General features: G+C 34.1%; 1 protein-coding gene across 2 annotated transcripts; it reads right to left on the bottom strand.

The window, feature by feature from the left end:
- Positions 1–1,064: 1,064 nt before the first annotated feature.
- Positions 1,065–16,810, bottom strand: LOC114372503 (serine/threonine-protein kinase TIO-like). Of its 2 annotated transcripts, XM_028330087.1 has the most exons (22): positions 16,608–16,810; positions 16,447–16,521; positions 15,655–15,747; positions 15,412–15,486; positions 15,211–15,303; positions 14,706–14,769; positions 14,501–14,585; positions 13,597–13,669; positions 13,433–13,501; positions 13,243–13,323; positions 13,048–13,132; positions 12,770–12,892; positions 12,135–12,273; positions 10,816–10,987; positions 7,078–7,176; positions 6,359–6,889; positions 4,989–6,146; positions 4,440–4,673; positions 3,685–3,828; positions 3,205–3,285; positions 2,685–2,873; positions 1,065–1,583 (listed from the first exon to the last, which is right to left on the bottom strand). In XM_028330087.1, the coding sequence occupies exons 1-22, from the start codon at positions 16,695–16,697 to the stop codon at positions 1,338–1,340; spliced, it is 3,999 nt and encodes a 1,332-aa protein (XP_028185888.1). In that variant the 5' UTR covers positions 16,698–16,810; the 3' UTR covers positions 1,065–1,337. The 2 variants fall into 2 exon arrangements, with proteins under 2 accessions (XP_028185888.1, XP_028185889.1); XM_028330088.1 differs by lacking the exon at positions 12,770–12,892.
- Positions 16,811–18,556: the final 1,746 nt, after the last annotated feature.

Raw genomic sequence — 18,556 nt, 5'->3', positions numbered from 1 at the left:
TGGATCCAGTTTGCAGCAGATGTGGTTTACCTCTAAGTACTTGATATGAACCCAGAGTAACCAACTTGTCTCACTCAAGGAATGGTTGTGACCTCTTCTTATGGGAGCAAATGATGAACTTGCTGCTGATATTTTCAATATTATGTGGCTGATATGGTTCAGTATGAATCAATTAATTCTTAATGGGAAGTCCTGGGATTTTAGGGAGGTGATTGCCAAAGCTTGGTTGCAGAAACTTAACCTTAGACAGCATAAACAACGTGAAGCTCCTAGTACAATATTACATGGAAACGCCCAGCAATTCATGAAATCAAACTGAATTTTGATGCATCGGTTAATAAGGAGAAAGGAATTGGCATGGAAATGGTAGCCCGAAATGACTATGGAGAGGTGCTTGGCTCAGCTATTTGTGTAATGAAAATGAATGTGGAACCAAAGATTGCTTAAGCCCTATGTTATAGACGGGCTATCAAAGTGGCGGGTGACTTTTGTTTCACATGAGTGGTTTTTGAAACGGACTGCCTCCAACTAGTCCAACGTAGGAAACGCAACTTGATCACATGCAGAGATTATTTCTCGAGCATCATTGTTGATTGCATCTCAACTAGCAGGAGTTGTCTTCTATTCAATTTGAGAGAGGGCAATTTTGCAGCACACGATCTAGCTAAGTTGGCTTTTTGATATAGGAGAAAAATTCTGGGTTGAGGAGGTCCCTTATCAATTGGACCTTTGCACTTCATATGTACGTTAGACTTCAATTTCTTCTGAATAATATTCCCCAGTTTAGTCCTCAAAAAAAAAACACTTCATATAATGCCACTAAATTGTTATAAAAAATTATATAGCAACCCATGCATAAGCAGGCACACCATACTAGTTTAAATAAATTTAGGGTCATTGTTTTTGTTTTTGTTTTTACTTATGAATAATGATATTTATCCAGATATATTTTATTATTATAAAAAAATTAAAATAAAAAAGTTAAAAACTAAAATGTGCAAATCATGGAATGACTAAATCAACATAATAGATAAGCTGGTTGTTTTGGTTATAAAAAAACGAAATTAAGCGAATAGCCTAAAAGAAGACAAGCAATTAAGGGAAAAAAACATTACAATATATTAACATGGACATATTTTACATATTAAACGTTTCATCTCACATACTAAAGATGACTTTTTTCTTTGCTATGGCTACAACAAGACATGACTAGACAAATTCACTAATTTGCAGTGTTACAATGTCCTTACGATTCAAGAAGCATTGTAGAAAGAGAATAATGACTTCAGTGGAAGTCACGAAAACAGTGGCACAACTTTGAAGTACTCTTAAAATGTTCAAGGTTCAGCAACTTTGCTAATGATCGCAGAAGCATATTTGGCAATGGATGATTCTGGAGACTGCTGAAGCCTTCCAATCACAGGGAACAATGGTGATGAACGGATGAACTGTCTGCACAATGGATGTGCACACATCTTTGCTAGGGAAAAGAGAGCTATCTTTAGAGGAGATTCATTTCCTGAATCATTTCTACTTGGATTTAGCGCTGATACCGCACAATCGGAAATTAGTTTCAGCAGAGACTGCAAAGGAGAATAATAATCACAAGGCATACAGAAAAATTAGTTAAAATCATAGCTAGCAGTTGAAGTATTATCACAAGGACCAGTAAAAAAATTTATAATTGATAGTTGTAAACAAATCAAAACTTGAATGTAAACAAAGAACTAATTTCTTATGATATATGATCATCAATGGAAAGTGGAAACAAAATAGAATTTGCAAATCCCCCTTGAATCATCGTGACAAGCTTCATGCATTAGATTATTTTCATCTCTAAAATGTTGACAAAATGAGTCAAGTGTTTGGAGATACAATACTTACAGTGGATTTGATATGAACACTTATCAAGACATGGACTAGAATCCAGACAAAGATTCCTCTCAGTTCACTGATTTTCAGATTGCAAATTTTCATTCTCATCATCACATTCTCAGCTACTGTTATTCTAATCAACTAACTAAAAGCTCTAGCTACCGGGACTGATTGTTAAAGGTATTAGTCATGTCCAACTACTGCTATTCTGCTTCCTTGTACATTTTTGCTCGGGTGTGGCCGCTGCATGATTAATATCAGAATGCTACCTTTTTTTTCTTTTTTTGTGAATGAGAATATAGCCATAGAGACTTTCATCTTCCCAAAAGCCATGAAATGGAAATCAAAAGTTTCGAAATAAGTAAATTATTTAAAGTATATTCTTAAAATTTGAATTAAGTTATAAATTTCTATTTTTTACAATTATTTTTCATTTTAAAACTATTGGGAGAAAACATAAGTCTCATATCGGCTAGAGATAAGGCCAAGATAGAATGAGTATATAAGTGAAGGACAAGCCTCACCCTATAAGTTAACTTTTGAGGTTAAGAGGCTCAAACCCACATTTTAAGAACTATTTAAGTTTTTCACAATTTATTAAAACATTTAAAGTAAATTTTGAAAATATAAAAAATGAAGTTTATGTGAGCAATTTAAACTCTAAACAAAACTGGAGTACTTTATGCAAAATTCTAAAGTAAATTTGACTAAATTTAATTATGCAGTTGTGAAAATAGGTATAACAGTGTAAGCTTGGCTGCGTAAATAGAAACTTTCACAATATTTAAAAAAATGCAGTATGCATTAACCTGAACCGCTCCTTTACACACGATGTCTTCACAAAGCTTGTCAGAGTTGCGAACCAGATTGCTAAGTGCACCTGCTGCATTTGCCTTAGTCTTATCTTCCTCTGCCATTTGTAACAAATTTGCCAGTTGAGGAATCGATCTCCTCAGCTCTTCATACAACAAGTCATTGTGGTAGGCCGCATTTCCAATCTGAGTTCAGGTATGGTACCACAGATTAAAATAGAGGTGAGAAAAGAAGAAAATGTGGCATATATATAAAGGCATAAGCATGATGACATCAGTTCTAAAAACAGGAAGGACAAATTTGTGCTAGACACATCTCTGTAAATTGACAATTAAACTATTAATAACTAGTAGACTGCATCTTATATTTTATGTTCACGTTAATATCTTTGGGAAATCATATCCCACAACAATCTTCTAAAGCCTAAATAAATAAATCACTGTATTAAGAAATAAATATGAATAACATGTTCAATATCAAGAATTTGGCTTCAGTAGTGGGATGGACAAAACTTACAGCAAAACAAGCGAATTTCCGTGTTCGTTTGTCTGGATCAGAACATCTTTCAATAAGGATACCAACAATTTGATGTCTTGCCTGGAAATCCCAATTGTAAATAAGAGAATTCAAAATAGGAGAAAAGAAGAAAGCAGAGTATCACTTATTGTTTTTTCACATTTTTACTGAGTATCAGAAATTTTAATATAATATGTACTCTGTCATCCAGAAAGGAAGACTTATTTTTCCTTACAGATAACAGCCGCAGTATAAATCTAGTTTACAAAGTTGTATATATCTAGGGATTGAAAAAGGAATAATTGCTTAACAGCAAACTAAAAAATATAAACAGGAAGAGAAAAAAGCTGAGGTAGGATAAATCATGAAAAGTTCAGGAAGTAGCTTTCATCAAACGAAATATCATTGTTTCTTCCTTTTTAATTTTCGTTATGTTTATAAAGTACTCCGAGGGCAAATACCATTATTTTTAATACTTACAAGTGAACTATAAAAATAGGCACTATGACGACACATGTTTCCAAGAGCACTGCAAGCTTTAGCACGCATATTGGGATCCTCGTGTGAAAGAAAATCTTTCAAGAACTCCAAAATAGAAGCACCTTTAATGTACTCATAGAATCCCTGAACACCATAAAACAGACAATAATGATTTTTCGAAAAATAATTAAGGAATATCCCAAATGTAAAATACACAGAACTTAATTGTGTCCATTCACCAACAAAAAAAGAATGTCCAAAATAAAAACACAACTCAAGCTGTCCTATGCATGGGTGACCAGAAATCACAAATATATATTTGTTCTAAGTAAAACTACAATCAACTGAAATCAAAGTGACATTGCTGAAACAAATACCGGTTACATCGCCCAAAATTGGTTTGGCTTTAAGGATCAAATGAAGCCATTAGGCTCTAGAAAGTCTGAAATTTCAATGAATTCATAAAAACTAAATATATCCTTAGAGGATTAAATTGAGAATGGCAACATCTGTGGAATACCAAATAAGCAAAAAAAGGATTTTATTTTTTTAACACAAAAATACATGCAGTTACTAAAGTATCTCCAACTATCTATAAATTTCTTTTATGCATGGCATGCAATATCTCCACCTATCTATCAATTTCTTTTATGTGTATCCACCACACCCTTGGTAAACTGAACAGAAATAATAAAGTAAACTGACCAACTTTGATATTTGCATTCACATAAAATCATTTGATGATGAAAACAAACCTTGTCCATGCGAGCAAGATCAGAAATAATCATAAGAGCATCCAATTTGACCTCTTTTGGGGCCGAACAGTCAAACAACTTCCTCATACTATTTGGATCCAGAAGACCTTTACTCACAAGTTGGATTGCTAAAGGTCGGTGGCATACCATTTTAGCCATAAAGGCAACAGGCCTGCCCAAATCATTCAAATCCATATGATCTAGGCATCGAAGGATAATACCAGGCACACCCACCTGAAAAGTTCAAACCAATTAATAAGGATATCATTTTGAGCAATAAAGTTAAAAACATTGCAAGTCAGCAGGTAATCAAGTGAAAAATATAAATAGTAGGCACTAATAGAAAATGTTAACAAAGTAAAACCAACAAAAGAATTTTCTGCACAGAAACAATAATTGATGAACCAGAGTAGACTAGCAGTGACATGCAGGGACATCTTATTATCACATGATGCAATGATATCTCATTATCGCATGATACAATGATATTTGCTTGAAGCTTCCTGGTCTCCAATAAAATTTACCAAAATGATACAATAAAAAATTTACCTCTACAAGAATCTTAATATATTTTCCCATGTCTTCTTCAATTGCCTTAACTATACCCTTATCTTCCATGCATACTCTCTGACCAGGAGAGCCAATATTAAGAAGAAACCCACTGCTGACAGAAGCAGTGGCAGATGGCAAGCCAGGCGCATTTTGCAGAGCAACAAAAGGAAATGCTAAGAGATCTATCACTCCATTTATTAGATCTCTGACTCCTGCTCTCCCTCCACCAGGTCCGATCCAACATTTTACCAACTTCATATGAACATCACATATCAAGTTGGAAAAGAGCTTAATATGTTCATTCCTAATCAAAATTTGACGATAAGTCAAAGCACCACCAGAAAGACAATGACATAATGATGAAATTGTCCATACAACACCAATAGGAGACAATCCAACTCTATCATTTACATGGTCATTTCCATGAGAAGCATTTAAGACATCATTGCCTAATAGGCCCATAAGAAGTAGAGGAGTGCCACTTGCACACAACTGTTGAACAGCTAATGGTCCTCCCCACTTGAGTCTGGAATCTAAAAGACCAACAAACCCATCTCTTACCCCTTGCCAATATGAGAACTTCCCACTGATGTTGCAAGGGTCCAATTCATTTACATTGCTAGATGAAAATTTAAGATGGTCACTTAGTGTAGAAGTTCGAGGAATTAAAGGCATAGCAATTTCAGATATTGGAGACTCAACCAAAGCCCCAGATTCGAGGGATAGAATGGATGCCAGAGCCAACATGGCTGATGCACTTTGAGGCTCAATAGAGGCTTTTATTTTATCATCAGAAGAAATTTGGTGAGCAAGCACTGATAGTCGAGCAAACTGCTTCTTTGGTGAGGTAGTGAGCATAAAAATTGCTGAATTTCTTCCAGATGACTTCAAACACTGAGCAATTACTGCAACAAGGAGACATGAATGACGAACCAGAGCAGAAGGATTTGTTAATTTGCACTTGGCATTACTTGGTTCTACACTTTGTGTGTCTTTGTTAACAGAGGAACTGCATAATGATAAAACAGTGAAAACTTCTGAAACAATAGTTCCATCACCGCCACCACTAACAACAGTAGTCACGGGAAGGGAACTGGGAAGACCACAAAGGAGAGCAGGAACAATTCCATTATGTAGACAGCACCTTGATAAAAGCTGAAAAAACAGAATATAACAATTTAAATCACCTTCAACTCTGGCATAACTACAACCACAAGTTTTGTCCAAATAACAAGTGCTACAACTTCATAAGGAGAACAGCAAAGGATATCAGATTGATCTACTTTACCTATCCAACATAAAACATGCATAAAACTTGTTGCCATAGAAGGAATATGCATAAAGGGCAAGGGGTAAACCACAATTACCTGAAGACCACAATTCATTGCAGATTCAAGTCCTTGGTGAAAACAATAGTAAACAGCAACCAGAACAGTTTTAGATCTCAGGAATGCTCTTGTCATTGCATCAACAACTTTAGTCGAATCAGCTTTATGCAAGAGATCTTGCTCATAATGCACAACTTCCATCCTATGCAAAGAATGACTCCGCAAAGCATTAATGGGAAACAGAATGGCACTTTTTTTCATAAAAAGTATATCCAGTGCATTAATCAAAGACCAGACAGCTTTGCATGCTTCAGAAGCAGCCCGTAGCATATTGGAAGAACCTGTAATAAGACTCGATCCTGAAGTGGCTAAACACAGACACAAATGGTCTACTAAACCAGTTGTTTTTGAATGCTCTAAAATTCTGTAAGCAGTTTCATTCAGTTTCTCTTGGCCTGAAATTTTAGGAGATGATCTAAGCACCTGAGCAACTCTAGATAGCATGACTGTAATGCAGGCACTAGATTCATACAGAACTCTTCCAGATGCATCATTATTTGAAGTTACAACCTGCAAATACGTATAATACTAAGTACTAAAAACATGTAAGAAATACACAATTATCAAGAGCTTTTGCATCGAAGTTATACAAAATGTTTCTAGTGTATGATAGGTATGGATAAAAGGTCATTACTTGATAGATCTCCATATAAATTTGCATTACGAGATGTGAATTTACATGATAGGAAGATTGTTACCTGAGAATAGATCTCAACAAATTCAACCCAGTGACTTACATAAGAGCTTGAAGTGAAACTTCCACCATTATCTAGCAAAATTTTAGTGATGGAGAAACCCTGCACAAAATAGACAAACCCAGTTTAATGCTTGATTAATCAAAGAGAATCAAGTTTAATGCATGTACTGAGGTTTATGCATGCTAAAAATAAATGTGCTATAAAATCATCTCTAATGGCAACCCATTTGAATCTATATCCTACTTCAATGGTTGGACCTGAAGTTTTCCTAATTCTCCCTCTACCACTAACTATTGAACTGTGCCGGCATCTAATCTTACTCTCCTTGCAAGGTCTTAGAATTTGGACTTAAGGCCTAATTCGACCCCACAAAACTAGATTGTAAAGTGAAGACTGCTTGAAACTTATTAGGACTACATTGGCTATATTTCTAGTCATGCAGGATCTAAACCCCGAGAGCTGATGTCTCAGCAGTTGCACTATCCAACGCTTCACAAAACCTTTTTGGTTAGTCCTTCCATTGGTAGCCCTTTTCCAAGACACTAGCAACCAACTCGGATAGGATACAACTAAAGCAGGCTAAGGGTGACAGCTGACCAGAATTAAGGTTGCTTTCCAACACTGGGGCTTCTATAGTCTACTAGTTATTTCCCTACATGCCCAAATCAACTAATGCAGGATTTCCCATCTTTTCCACAATACGTGCTACCCCAATTTTCCCCATACATACTAAAAGAAAAGCAATCCTAAAAAAATGTGGTCTATGAAGGATGATATTTTGGGAGGAGATTCACGAAGAGTTCACATTATGGGAACTCAACATTGCTAAAAGGAAAAGCCCCCTCTAATATGCAGGTTGAAAACAGTGTATAAAGTCCTCTCTAGTATGAGATAGAATAAATACGATGTGTATAAAGCACTAAGCTATAGGACTAATTTATACTAACAATTACTAACTAATCAGATTACATTGTTGTCTTCTAGTATAAGCCCAAGCTCACTAATGCAATAAATAAGACTACTAGCTCTAAATAAATTAAATAAGGAAACAAATCAAGAAACATAAGAAATTAGAGACAACTCATGAGATTGCTTCTTCAACAATTACTAACATTGCTTCCTAATTAGATGACTATCAAAATAATTGATTCAATAATATATTTTGAGTGTGGGTTATATGTCTAACTCAACCCTACAAAACCGGCTTGTAAGGTGAGAGTTGCTATATACTTTAATTTGGCCATATCTCTAGCAGTGTTGTCAAATAGCAGCTATCACGGCACTATCATGCTATAGCATAGCAGGTTTTGCAGAAAACAGAATCGTGACGGTGTCGCGTTGCGGACTCCACGATTGTCGACGCCTTACACGTCACGGAACCACATTGGGTCGCGGCTATTGCGTTGTCAGTTTCCGACGAGGATGAATCCAGAGAGAAACTGCATCGACGGCAACGGCACGTTTAGGGTTCATCGTGCTGACTGTTGAAAGAGGAAACCGAGTCGAAGCAGATGCAAAATCGGGTCAGTGCGGATTGCAGTTGTTTTGGGCATGCAAAATGCACACTAGGGCCCAACAGTAGCCTTACATTGCCCTTTTTTACTTTTTCTTCTTCCTTCTTTTTGTTTTCAATTTCTTCTTACAACATTCAATTTCTTCTTAATTCGTTGAGCTCCTCCTTCCCTTGGCTCGTGGTGGTTTGTTACCTACATTGCCTCTGTCGTCGGTGTGGTGGGTGTTGCGGTGGCAACGACTGTCCAGAGGTAAATTTTTTACATATCTGCGTAAGATATGCATATCGTTCTTCCATAAGAGGCAGTAATACTGAAATACAACAATTAGTCTCTTGATACCAATGCTTGTTGACCACATACGTGATGTCTTTATTAATTGTTGTATGTCAGTATTAATTTTTGTATTTCAGTATTACTGTCTCTTATAGAAAAACAATATGCATATCTTACATTGTAGACTTGCTTCATTGTTGTACAATTGTTGGCATATTGCTCCTTCAAAATGAGAAGAATATCCTTTGATTTTACCATTGATTTTGTCATATCACTAAGAATAATCTTCCCATCCTCAATTAGTCAACCAACATATGAATGTCTACTCAATGACTTAGTCAATGCATGATTATGAGTCTCATCTTAAGTTGATCATCCACCCTTCATCTCGCGGGACTGGTTTCATTCGCAGCTTAAAAGGACAACCACATTTTCTAGTGCTAGTCATCGTCAGTACTAAATCTTTCTTGTACACTCTATACTTTACACTCCTCTCGCAACCAATTAAAACAAATGAGGTCCTTCCTCTCTTTCCAGTTGATGTGTCAGACCTCACTATCACAGCCACAAAACCAATATCATACACAACAATACAAGCCCATGGCAATGCGTCCTTACGGTACAAAACACCTACACAAAAGGACATTGCATGTTTAGTTTTATTAGGACATTCATTTACTTACTTTAACCAAATAGAAAATCATATCAATACCTGAGAAGTATTGAATGCGTCAGAACAATCAATATTTTCAACCACAACTAGTTCCTCTCCCGTGTCTTCATTCATATTAATTTCTTCAAACATAATGCTATCATATATTCACTCATCTTTGTCCAAACATTAAAAAGAAAACAATTTCAATGACAAACTAAGGAAAACTAATGAAATTGGATACCTATAGCTCACACAAATTCTCAATCCGTATAGGATATACGGATCGGTTTTCCCTAGATATGTAAAAAACTTACCTCCGGACAGTCATTGCCACCACAACACCCACCATAAAGACAACGAAGGCAACACAGGTAACAAACCACTGCGACAATGCAGGTAACAAACCACCACGAGCCAAGGGAAGGAGGAGCTCAGCGAAGTAAAAAGAAATTGAATGGTGTAAGAAGAAATTGAAAACGAAAGGAAGGAAGAAGCGGAAGTAAAAAAGGACAATGTTGGAATTAATAAAAAAATTGAATGGTGTATATGAGATTTGAATTATGTAGGAAGAAAAAGTCTTAACTTCAATTCTATTTCTACTTCACGTAAGCTTTGTCCAGAGCATTCTAAAACCTCTCATTTGTCACCATGTAGCCTTCTTAGTCACCACGTAGCCTTCTTCTTCGTCCAGTCTTTATATTTTAACAATTAAGGTAACAACTTTTTTTCTTTCTTTTGTTTAATACTACTCCCCCTTCTTTTGTCCCAACCTTCTTATTATTCTGATTTTTAAAAAAATCACAGTATGGCAAATGAGGGATCATCAAATCCTCCTAGCACTGATCCTAGATGGAAATATTATGTTAATATTTGTCCAGCTTTTTTTTATTTGCATATAGCATGCTTTTTTAAACATATTTAATTTATATATATTCTATTTCAACCGCTATGCGGATTTTGCTATTTTCCCATGACGCAATCCACTATATTCTATAGCGGATTTTTAGCTTTTCACGATTCATTATTGACAACACTGATCTTTACTTGATGTGGGACTAATCCACCACTCTCAAGGTTGCACTTCAGGCAACCCCAAAGAGGTTGCAACTAAGGTGGATTTTCCAACATAAATTATATTCTAAAAATCTTTAAGATATCCTTACAGACTATGAGATATTCTAGCATACATCAAACTATCCAAGCATGTTTAACGAATCATATAGGAAAAAATACAGCAGTTTATAATTCTGAAAGAAACAAACAGACAAACAAATACATTAAATGCTTGTGATGTACCTTTGCCATCATGTCAGTAACTTCAGAGGATTTCATGGCTATAACAGATTCAGTAAACACAAGGAGCTCTTTTATTAGTTCATCTATTAGTCCACTAGAACTGAAGGCACCAGCTGCAACTAGGTTTGAGAGAATCCTCAACGACTGGTTTGATTCAGGAACATCTTGATCACTGCACATTGCTAACAGGCGATTAGACTTCATAGATAAATAATTAAGAAAATTTATTTGGTAGGGTCTAGAAAAACAATAGCATGTCATTCAATTATTATTGAAATTTAAATGCTAAAAGAGGTTTCAATTTTAAATAATTATATGATATGAAAAGTTAAAAACCTACCCATTAATCCTATTGATTTTACTTTTATGCAGAAGAATAAGAAAGAATAGAACACTACACTAAAGGTAACCTCCGATTCTTTTAGGAAAACAATTACATGAAGAGTAGAGGCCAAAAAAACACTAAACAATTGTTTTGGCATAACAATTTGGAAATAACAACAATGATTTAATCAGAAACAATGCAAACTTAAAAAGGTTTATGTAATGCAGAAGTACTCTGCAAGTGAATCGTGCTAATATTAGTTAGCACGTTTGCATCATTTACTAGTTTATTCTAGTTTTAGGAAAAATAAAACTTCCCTGAGAGACCATGGCAGTGCAAAGTGGAGGATATAACATCCTTCACATCAAACTTCAACAAAGAAGATAATTATCAAAATAGAAAAAGTAGATTACATAAAACCTTTCAACAACTCATTGTCTCGTTTACTATATAAGAATATTCCCTACAGAAAAAACCCAAGGTGAGAACACGAGAGAGATTTTAGGAAGACATATATGACAGAACAAGGTGCTGCCAGCACAAGATAGGAGCCAAGCACATTACATACTAGTGGATAATGGTCTAGGAATTTTAAAAAAAAAAAAAAAAAACTGAAATGTTACATAAAAGTAATTACCCAACACATATAAACTAAGGTTATTTCAAGTAGCTAAAGAGTCACTCTGACCTTGGAAAGCAGGCCATCAAAGAAGTGAAACAGAGAACACATGGTTTACATAATGAGAGAGAGAGAAACAAAGAGAAAGCGGGTTGCATATCTGTGATTAAATTTAAAACTATGAGCAAAACATGTACATTAAGCAGAAAGGCAAGAAAATGAAGCTCTAGAAGGATAACAAATTCATGACATTTCTCCATGCCAAGTCAAAAAGAATGTTCTGCTTCTGCATATTAAAACCAACTCAATATTTAATGAGATTCATGAGGATTCAATATGCAAAATAAAAGTTTTAAGCATGCAGTTCATATCTACCTGCAAATATTTTGAGATCCTTTTGACCATTTTTTCAGTGGTAGCAGAATATGTTTCAATGCTTCATTATCTTGGCCAATTAGTTTTGCACCGTTGACTGTGCGAGAGTTATTTTCAAGTCTGTTCAATCTTTGGCAACCTGCCCAGAAGTATTTACGTCAATCTCATATTACAGATGTTTGTGTAAATAAAGAATAATAATGGAGACATTTGACAGTTCATTTCAGAAATTTAATAGAATAAAAATTATAATCCAATTTCATAGTTTCATACCTAATAACAAGTCACTAAAATCCCTAAATGGATGCAAACAAAACTAACATACATTTGTTCCTCATTAATGTCTGCAACTCTGCATAAAATGTGTGAAAATTTCCAGGAGACTATTACTTTGATATTTATTTGGAATTATCTAAGTCAATCTTAAAACGCATATTTGAATATTTCCAGGAGGCTATAGCTTAGATATTTATTTGGAATTATCTAAGCCAATCTTGTAAAGGTATCTCCTGCATTCTTTTTTCTAGTATAAGGAACAATACAAAGCAACTATAGAATCAATGCCAAGAAGTTTCTATGTTTACACAGTATGTTACATGGATTGATTTGAATAAATGCCAAGCCAAGAGAATTACCTGACTCTCCTACATTTTGATTTGAAAATCCTAGGGACTCATCAAGCACTGAAGTATTGGCTCTGTCTAAGTTAGGACTATTTAACTGAATAGCACTCTGAAGCAGTGAAGCAATATGCTCCTCTGTACCGGCCATGTGATTGTTTTTGCATGTGAGACAAATTATTACAATTAAGAGAAAGAAAATAAAAGATATAGGCTTATTTAAATGGTACTTTATTAATATATCTAGTAGTAAGGTAGGCACTATCATCTTGCAGTACTAGAAGTAGCTGAACCTGTTGTCGGAGTTTGAATGGTTTTCCCTTCAACCACCCGTGCTTCATCACTGTGCATGTGTGAACCATTTATCTCTCGCAATTCCTGAAGTCCAATCCATATTTTATTAAATTAACTAAGAAATCAACCAAGTTACATTTTCAATGAGCATCTTGCACATTGAGGAACAATCTAACACAGTTTAATATAGCTACCCTGGCCTCAAGTTCATCAGAGCTTTCTTTAACAAATGGATGTTCAAGAAGAGTCGGCCATGTGAGTCGACTTTCTGGTGCCTGCTTGAAATAAATTTAGAAACCAAAGCATTTAAAATCTCATTGTTGATTAAAGTAAAATATAGCAACAAAGCAATAAAAAAGGGGAAAATATTCACAAATGAGCTACCTTGTTAAGCAAACCCTTTAAAAAGCTTTTGAAATTGGGACTCATGCAATCTGGATATTTAACAGGATCCTGGATTATTGAACTAGTGATCAGGCCCAACCTTCAGTACTAGCACATACACATTTGTGATTACATAACAAATGTAATGTGTTTGAGAAATGTACCTTAACAATGTGTCTGATGAGAGCATATACAGAATTTGTGTAAAATGGTGGTTGGCCAACAAATAACTCATACCTGTTATAAGCATGAAAAATAGGCTTTAACTTAAGGTGACTCCTGACTAGCAAAGCAAAATGAGGGTCAGAAAGTGTTGTTCAACAAAACACACTACCATAACTATTAGTATTTAGTAACACAATGTCATCATTCAGATCACTCTTGGAAAGTGCAACAGGTCCGGAATATTCACACTATACACGGGTAAGGGAAAGGAATGGTTGACTACTACAAGCAAGAAGCTGTGGTAAGTATCTGCTGCTAGAATGGAACCAGAAGTTCTATCCAAAAAATGGAATAAGGATATGGAAAATAGAAAGGAGAAGAAAGAAAAATGAGAAATTACCCTCATCCTCAAATTGAAAAAAAAAAAAAGTGCTGCTCAGTTACATAATCAGAAAGAACAATTTGGCAAATCTGGTGCTTATTTTTCAAAAGAGAAACCAAGTAAGAGTGGTAAAGAAAAAAGAAACACCTAGGACAACTTCATAGCAGTCATCTCTCTCTTTTAACTTAGTATAAAACACAAAAGGCAGGTATTACATCCATCCCCTCTTCCTTTACCCTAAATATCCTTTCACACTTAGGCTAGTGTGGGGACCCTCATACAATTATCTAAAGAACCTAAATTGGCACTCATAATTCATCCATGTGGCAATTGTATTTATCATCCATGAATATATTCTGCAAAATATAAATAGCCAATTTAAATCTTGTAAAGGGATCTATTATAAAGACATTAGGCATTAGGCCAAATTTAAATGAGCAACAATCATCCACAACCACAATGTACAACTGAAGATAAAGTTCAATACTAGACCAAGATAAATAGAGAGAGATTCAACATACAATATGACACCAAGAGACCATAAATCTACAGTGTGGTTGTATGGTTGTTCCCGTACAAGCTCTGGAGCCATGTACAACGGAGTTCCTGTAAAACATACCATGTCAAAATATATGCAGACTGTAGAACAAATCCTCAAAGTACAAGCAGCTACATTGCTACAGTTAAGATTCCAAAAGCAACAAAATCAATTCTGATAAGCCAAACCTTTTATAGATCGCAAAACAACTGTATTTGTGGACATTGCACGCGCAAACCCAAAATCACAAAGCTATAAGATATTCACAAAAAAAAAAAAAAAAACATCAGTCATTAGACCATTGCCAAATGTACTCGATTGCAGGAAATTATAAATGAAAGCCATATCATCAGTCAGTAGGATAAAAATGATGCAATGCGCAAGTTTGAATTAGCTTATTATGGGGTCAAAAAAGCTTTTTCTTTACAGCTTCCTAAGAAATTTTTGAAAAAAAAAATTATTTCCCTTATAAAAATGGAACCAAACATGCACAAAGTGCCTTCTTGGAGGGAAGTGTGTTATAGGAAAAGTGTACTGGATTATTATTGAATGAAACAAAGCTTTAACTGGTGTATAATGTAAACCATGACACTAGAAAGTGATTAGTGGCAAAATTCTACTGCCACAAGCTATAAGACAAAAATGTTTTAAGTGTATGTTTCACCATGTGAACAAACTAGCAGCTAAATCAACCTTGACAATAGATCCAGCACCAATTAGAATATTTTGGGGCTTCATATCACGATGGATGATCCGATTGGAATGCAAATAATGTAAGGCTTTTACCTGCATAATCCAAACCAAAAATGAACTTCTGCCAAAATAAGATTTATTTTCATATCTCTTCATCTAAATGCTATTAAAAACAGAGCAAAGATGTTTTAGAGGAAATACCAATTGCTTTGCAATTGCTTGAACTTGCTCTTCCGGAAGGCACTTATCATCCTCAAGAATCTCAAATAGCTCACCCTGTAAAATAAAAAATATAATCAGCTTGACAGCATCTCTAATAATTCACAGTTTCCTGTTTCACTATCAGATAGCTGAGTATAATTGGATCACCTATTAAGGGGTAAGTGTTAACTTTCAAATATAGAAGTAACAGTCAAACCGTCAACTGAAAATACAGATGATTACTTGTGCAAATTCTGTAACAACACAAAATTCTTGCGGGCTTTCAAAGGAATCGAGCATTTGAATAATATTTCCATGCTTTAACTTTCGTAAGATCTGCAAAATTTATGAATGTCACATGTCACCAGTCAGCAGAAACACTTATAAGTAATTAATAAATAATTAATTATAATAATTAGCAACAACAATAATTAAAAAAAAAAAAAAAAACTTATTCTACTAGGTAAAGTCAGGTACTTACATCAATTAAGCAAATGACCTACAACAACAAATCATTTAAAAAAATACTAATGATTTCTGGATTCTCCTAATGTTTCCTCAAGTCTTAACTATCACTTAACCACAGGCGTGTAGTACATTAGTCAAAAATTAATGCCCAGCCCAGTGTACAATATTACAAAAGAAATAAATCACAAATTCCCCAAGGAAACAGATTTGACATTCTCAATGAAAAACCATAGTCTATGAACATTGGTAATAACAATAATAATAATATCAATAATTAATAATAACAGATATACTTATTAAAATTGAAAAATAGTAATAGTAATAGTAACAATTAACAAGAAGCTTCTTCCAAACTCCTGATTATCACAGCTCTCAGACAGCATGGCTTGTTCCAAACTCAAAATACTTTTGACATTAGTGGCAAAAATAGAAATCCACGTCACAAACAACAAGCTACAAAAAATCAGTATCCACCGGTTCTCAAAATTTCTAACAACTAGAAATGCACAACAATCAGCGAGCACAGATTCAAAGAGCATAAAAACAGTGAGGAAATGAACGAATTACCTCGATTTCTTGTCTTAAATTATGAATATCCTTCTCGGTCTTCCCGTGCTTCATTATGAACTTCATCGCGACGGTCTAAGAGATCGAATAAAATCAGAAGTGAGATAGTAATCGGAAAAGAGCGATTCACCGGAAAAACCCTAATTCGAAGAGTGGTGTACCTGTCCCGTGTGCTTGCGTCTTCCCTTGTATACTTTCCCGAAGGAACCCTCGCCGACGAGCTCGATGACGTGGTAGTTCTCAACGCCCATTGTTGAACCGAAGTTGCAGAGAGAGAGAAGAAGAAGAAGAAGATTGATTTGAAAATGTCGCTGAACAGAGAAAGAGAGAGATTTGAAAATGTTAACGTTTGAGAGAGAGTGAGTAGAGCTGAGAAATTCGAATTTCTATTCCCGCTCCACTCTTTCCGATATTTATTATTTATTTATTTATTAATTATTAAAAAAATATAAAAATGGAAAAAGGATGAAATCAAAAATAGGACGATTTAGTTTGAGAAACATGATTTTTTTCTTTTCTATATATAATTTCTATTTTCAAATTTTAACTTACAAGTTTTTATGCTTAGTTGGCTGCTACTATAAGTTTTTCCTAAGTTTGAATGGAATATATTGATAAGAAAATATTAGTGATAAGGCATATTTTATTTTAAGTTAAATTATAATTTTTATTTTTTATGATTTTAAATACGTAATTTTAATTTTTTTTATTTTTAAATTAAGATATTTATTCATCATATTTTTTAGAATAACCAAATTAGTCAAGAGTTATAAAAAAATATTTTTATAGAAATTAAACTCATAACTTTTTATTTATATAATTAGTTGATTAATTGATTAATTACATTAACATTATAGAAATTAAACTCATAACCTTTTTATTCATCACTTGAATACTTGAATACTTGTATTACTTGATTAATTGCATTAACATTACTTTTTATATATAATTAGTTAAGAATTTTTTTAAAATTATTAAAATTTATAAAATAAAAAATATTTAATATATAAATATTTTTGCCCATCATCAATCTTCCATCGCAATATTCAGATGTTAGTTAGATTCTTCTTCTCATCAAAATTATCAATCAAGTTTCTCATTTATGCTGATAAATTAAATAGCAATTACATCCTTAATTATACAATTAATAAGGCTATTCCGATAATAACAATAATTATATAATATTAACAACCACACTACTAATTAATATTTCTTTACTTGTTTTTCTTGTGGGTACGTGTTTTCTTTTTCCAAGTTATGATTTTTCTTCTTGCAGTTTATGACATGGCACATTGTAAGTTTCTTAATTATGTTGATAAAAATATAGCCGTACTCTTATGCTTAATCATACAATGATAATTAGTATATACTATTAATAACTACATTACTAATATTTCTCTAATTTCTTGCGGTTTATGACATGGCAAGTGGAAGTGGTAGATCAAGTGCGTTGAACTCAAATTCAAAGATGAAGGAGGGTATATGGAACGCATCAGCATCTCCAATGAGCAAGAAACTTTTGTTGCGTGCGTGCAAGGAAGGATTACTCGTGAGATCTTTGTTGTTACAAAAGGGTATTGTCAAAGACAACTACATGTGGTTTTATGAGCCTATTAGACTATCATCAGAAAATTGATATGAACTTAATGAATGAAAATCAGTTTCACTCATTAGAAAATAATGAGAATCCTAATAAATTTAAAATTTGATGCACGGGTATAGTCCCTAATATACCATATCAAGAAACAGTTATCCCCCTCTTCTCATCTTAGGAAAAAATGATAGTCCCATAAAGAATAAGGTGATTTGGTTGAGGAATGTCTTTAAATCAATTGTTTGTGACTATTGTTCAGATTACACTATGTTTGATTAATCATTATGAATCCAAGTATTCTTCATAACCCTTATTGATAATCTAATATAGTGTCTCTTGTTGTTATCGGTATTTTATAAGGATCCTCTAAAATTCCAACAAATGGTATCAAAACCACCATTACTGCTAGAGAATTAAAGTTGTTCGGTTCATGGTTATATACATACATACATATACATACATATATATACATACATATAGAGGAGGTAAGGATTCAAAAGGAGTGCATGTGATCAC

The sequence above is a fragment of the Glycine soja genome, chromosome 10, assembly GCF_004193775.1.
Source record: "Glycine soja cultivar W05 chromosome 10, ASM419377v2, whole genome shotgun sequence".
Taxonomy (NCBI): Eukaryota; Viridiplantae; Streptophyta; class Magnoliopsida; order Fabales; family Fabaceae; genus Glycine; species Glycine soja.
Note: the sequence above shows the minus strand (reverse complement) of the source record. Positions and strands in the feature narration are given on the sequence as shown.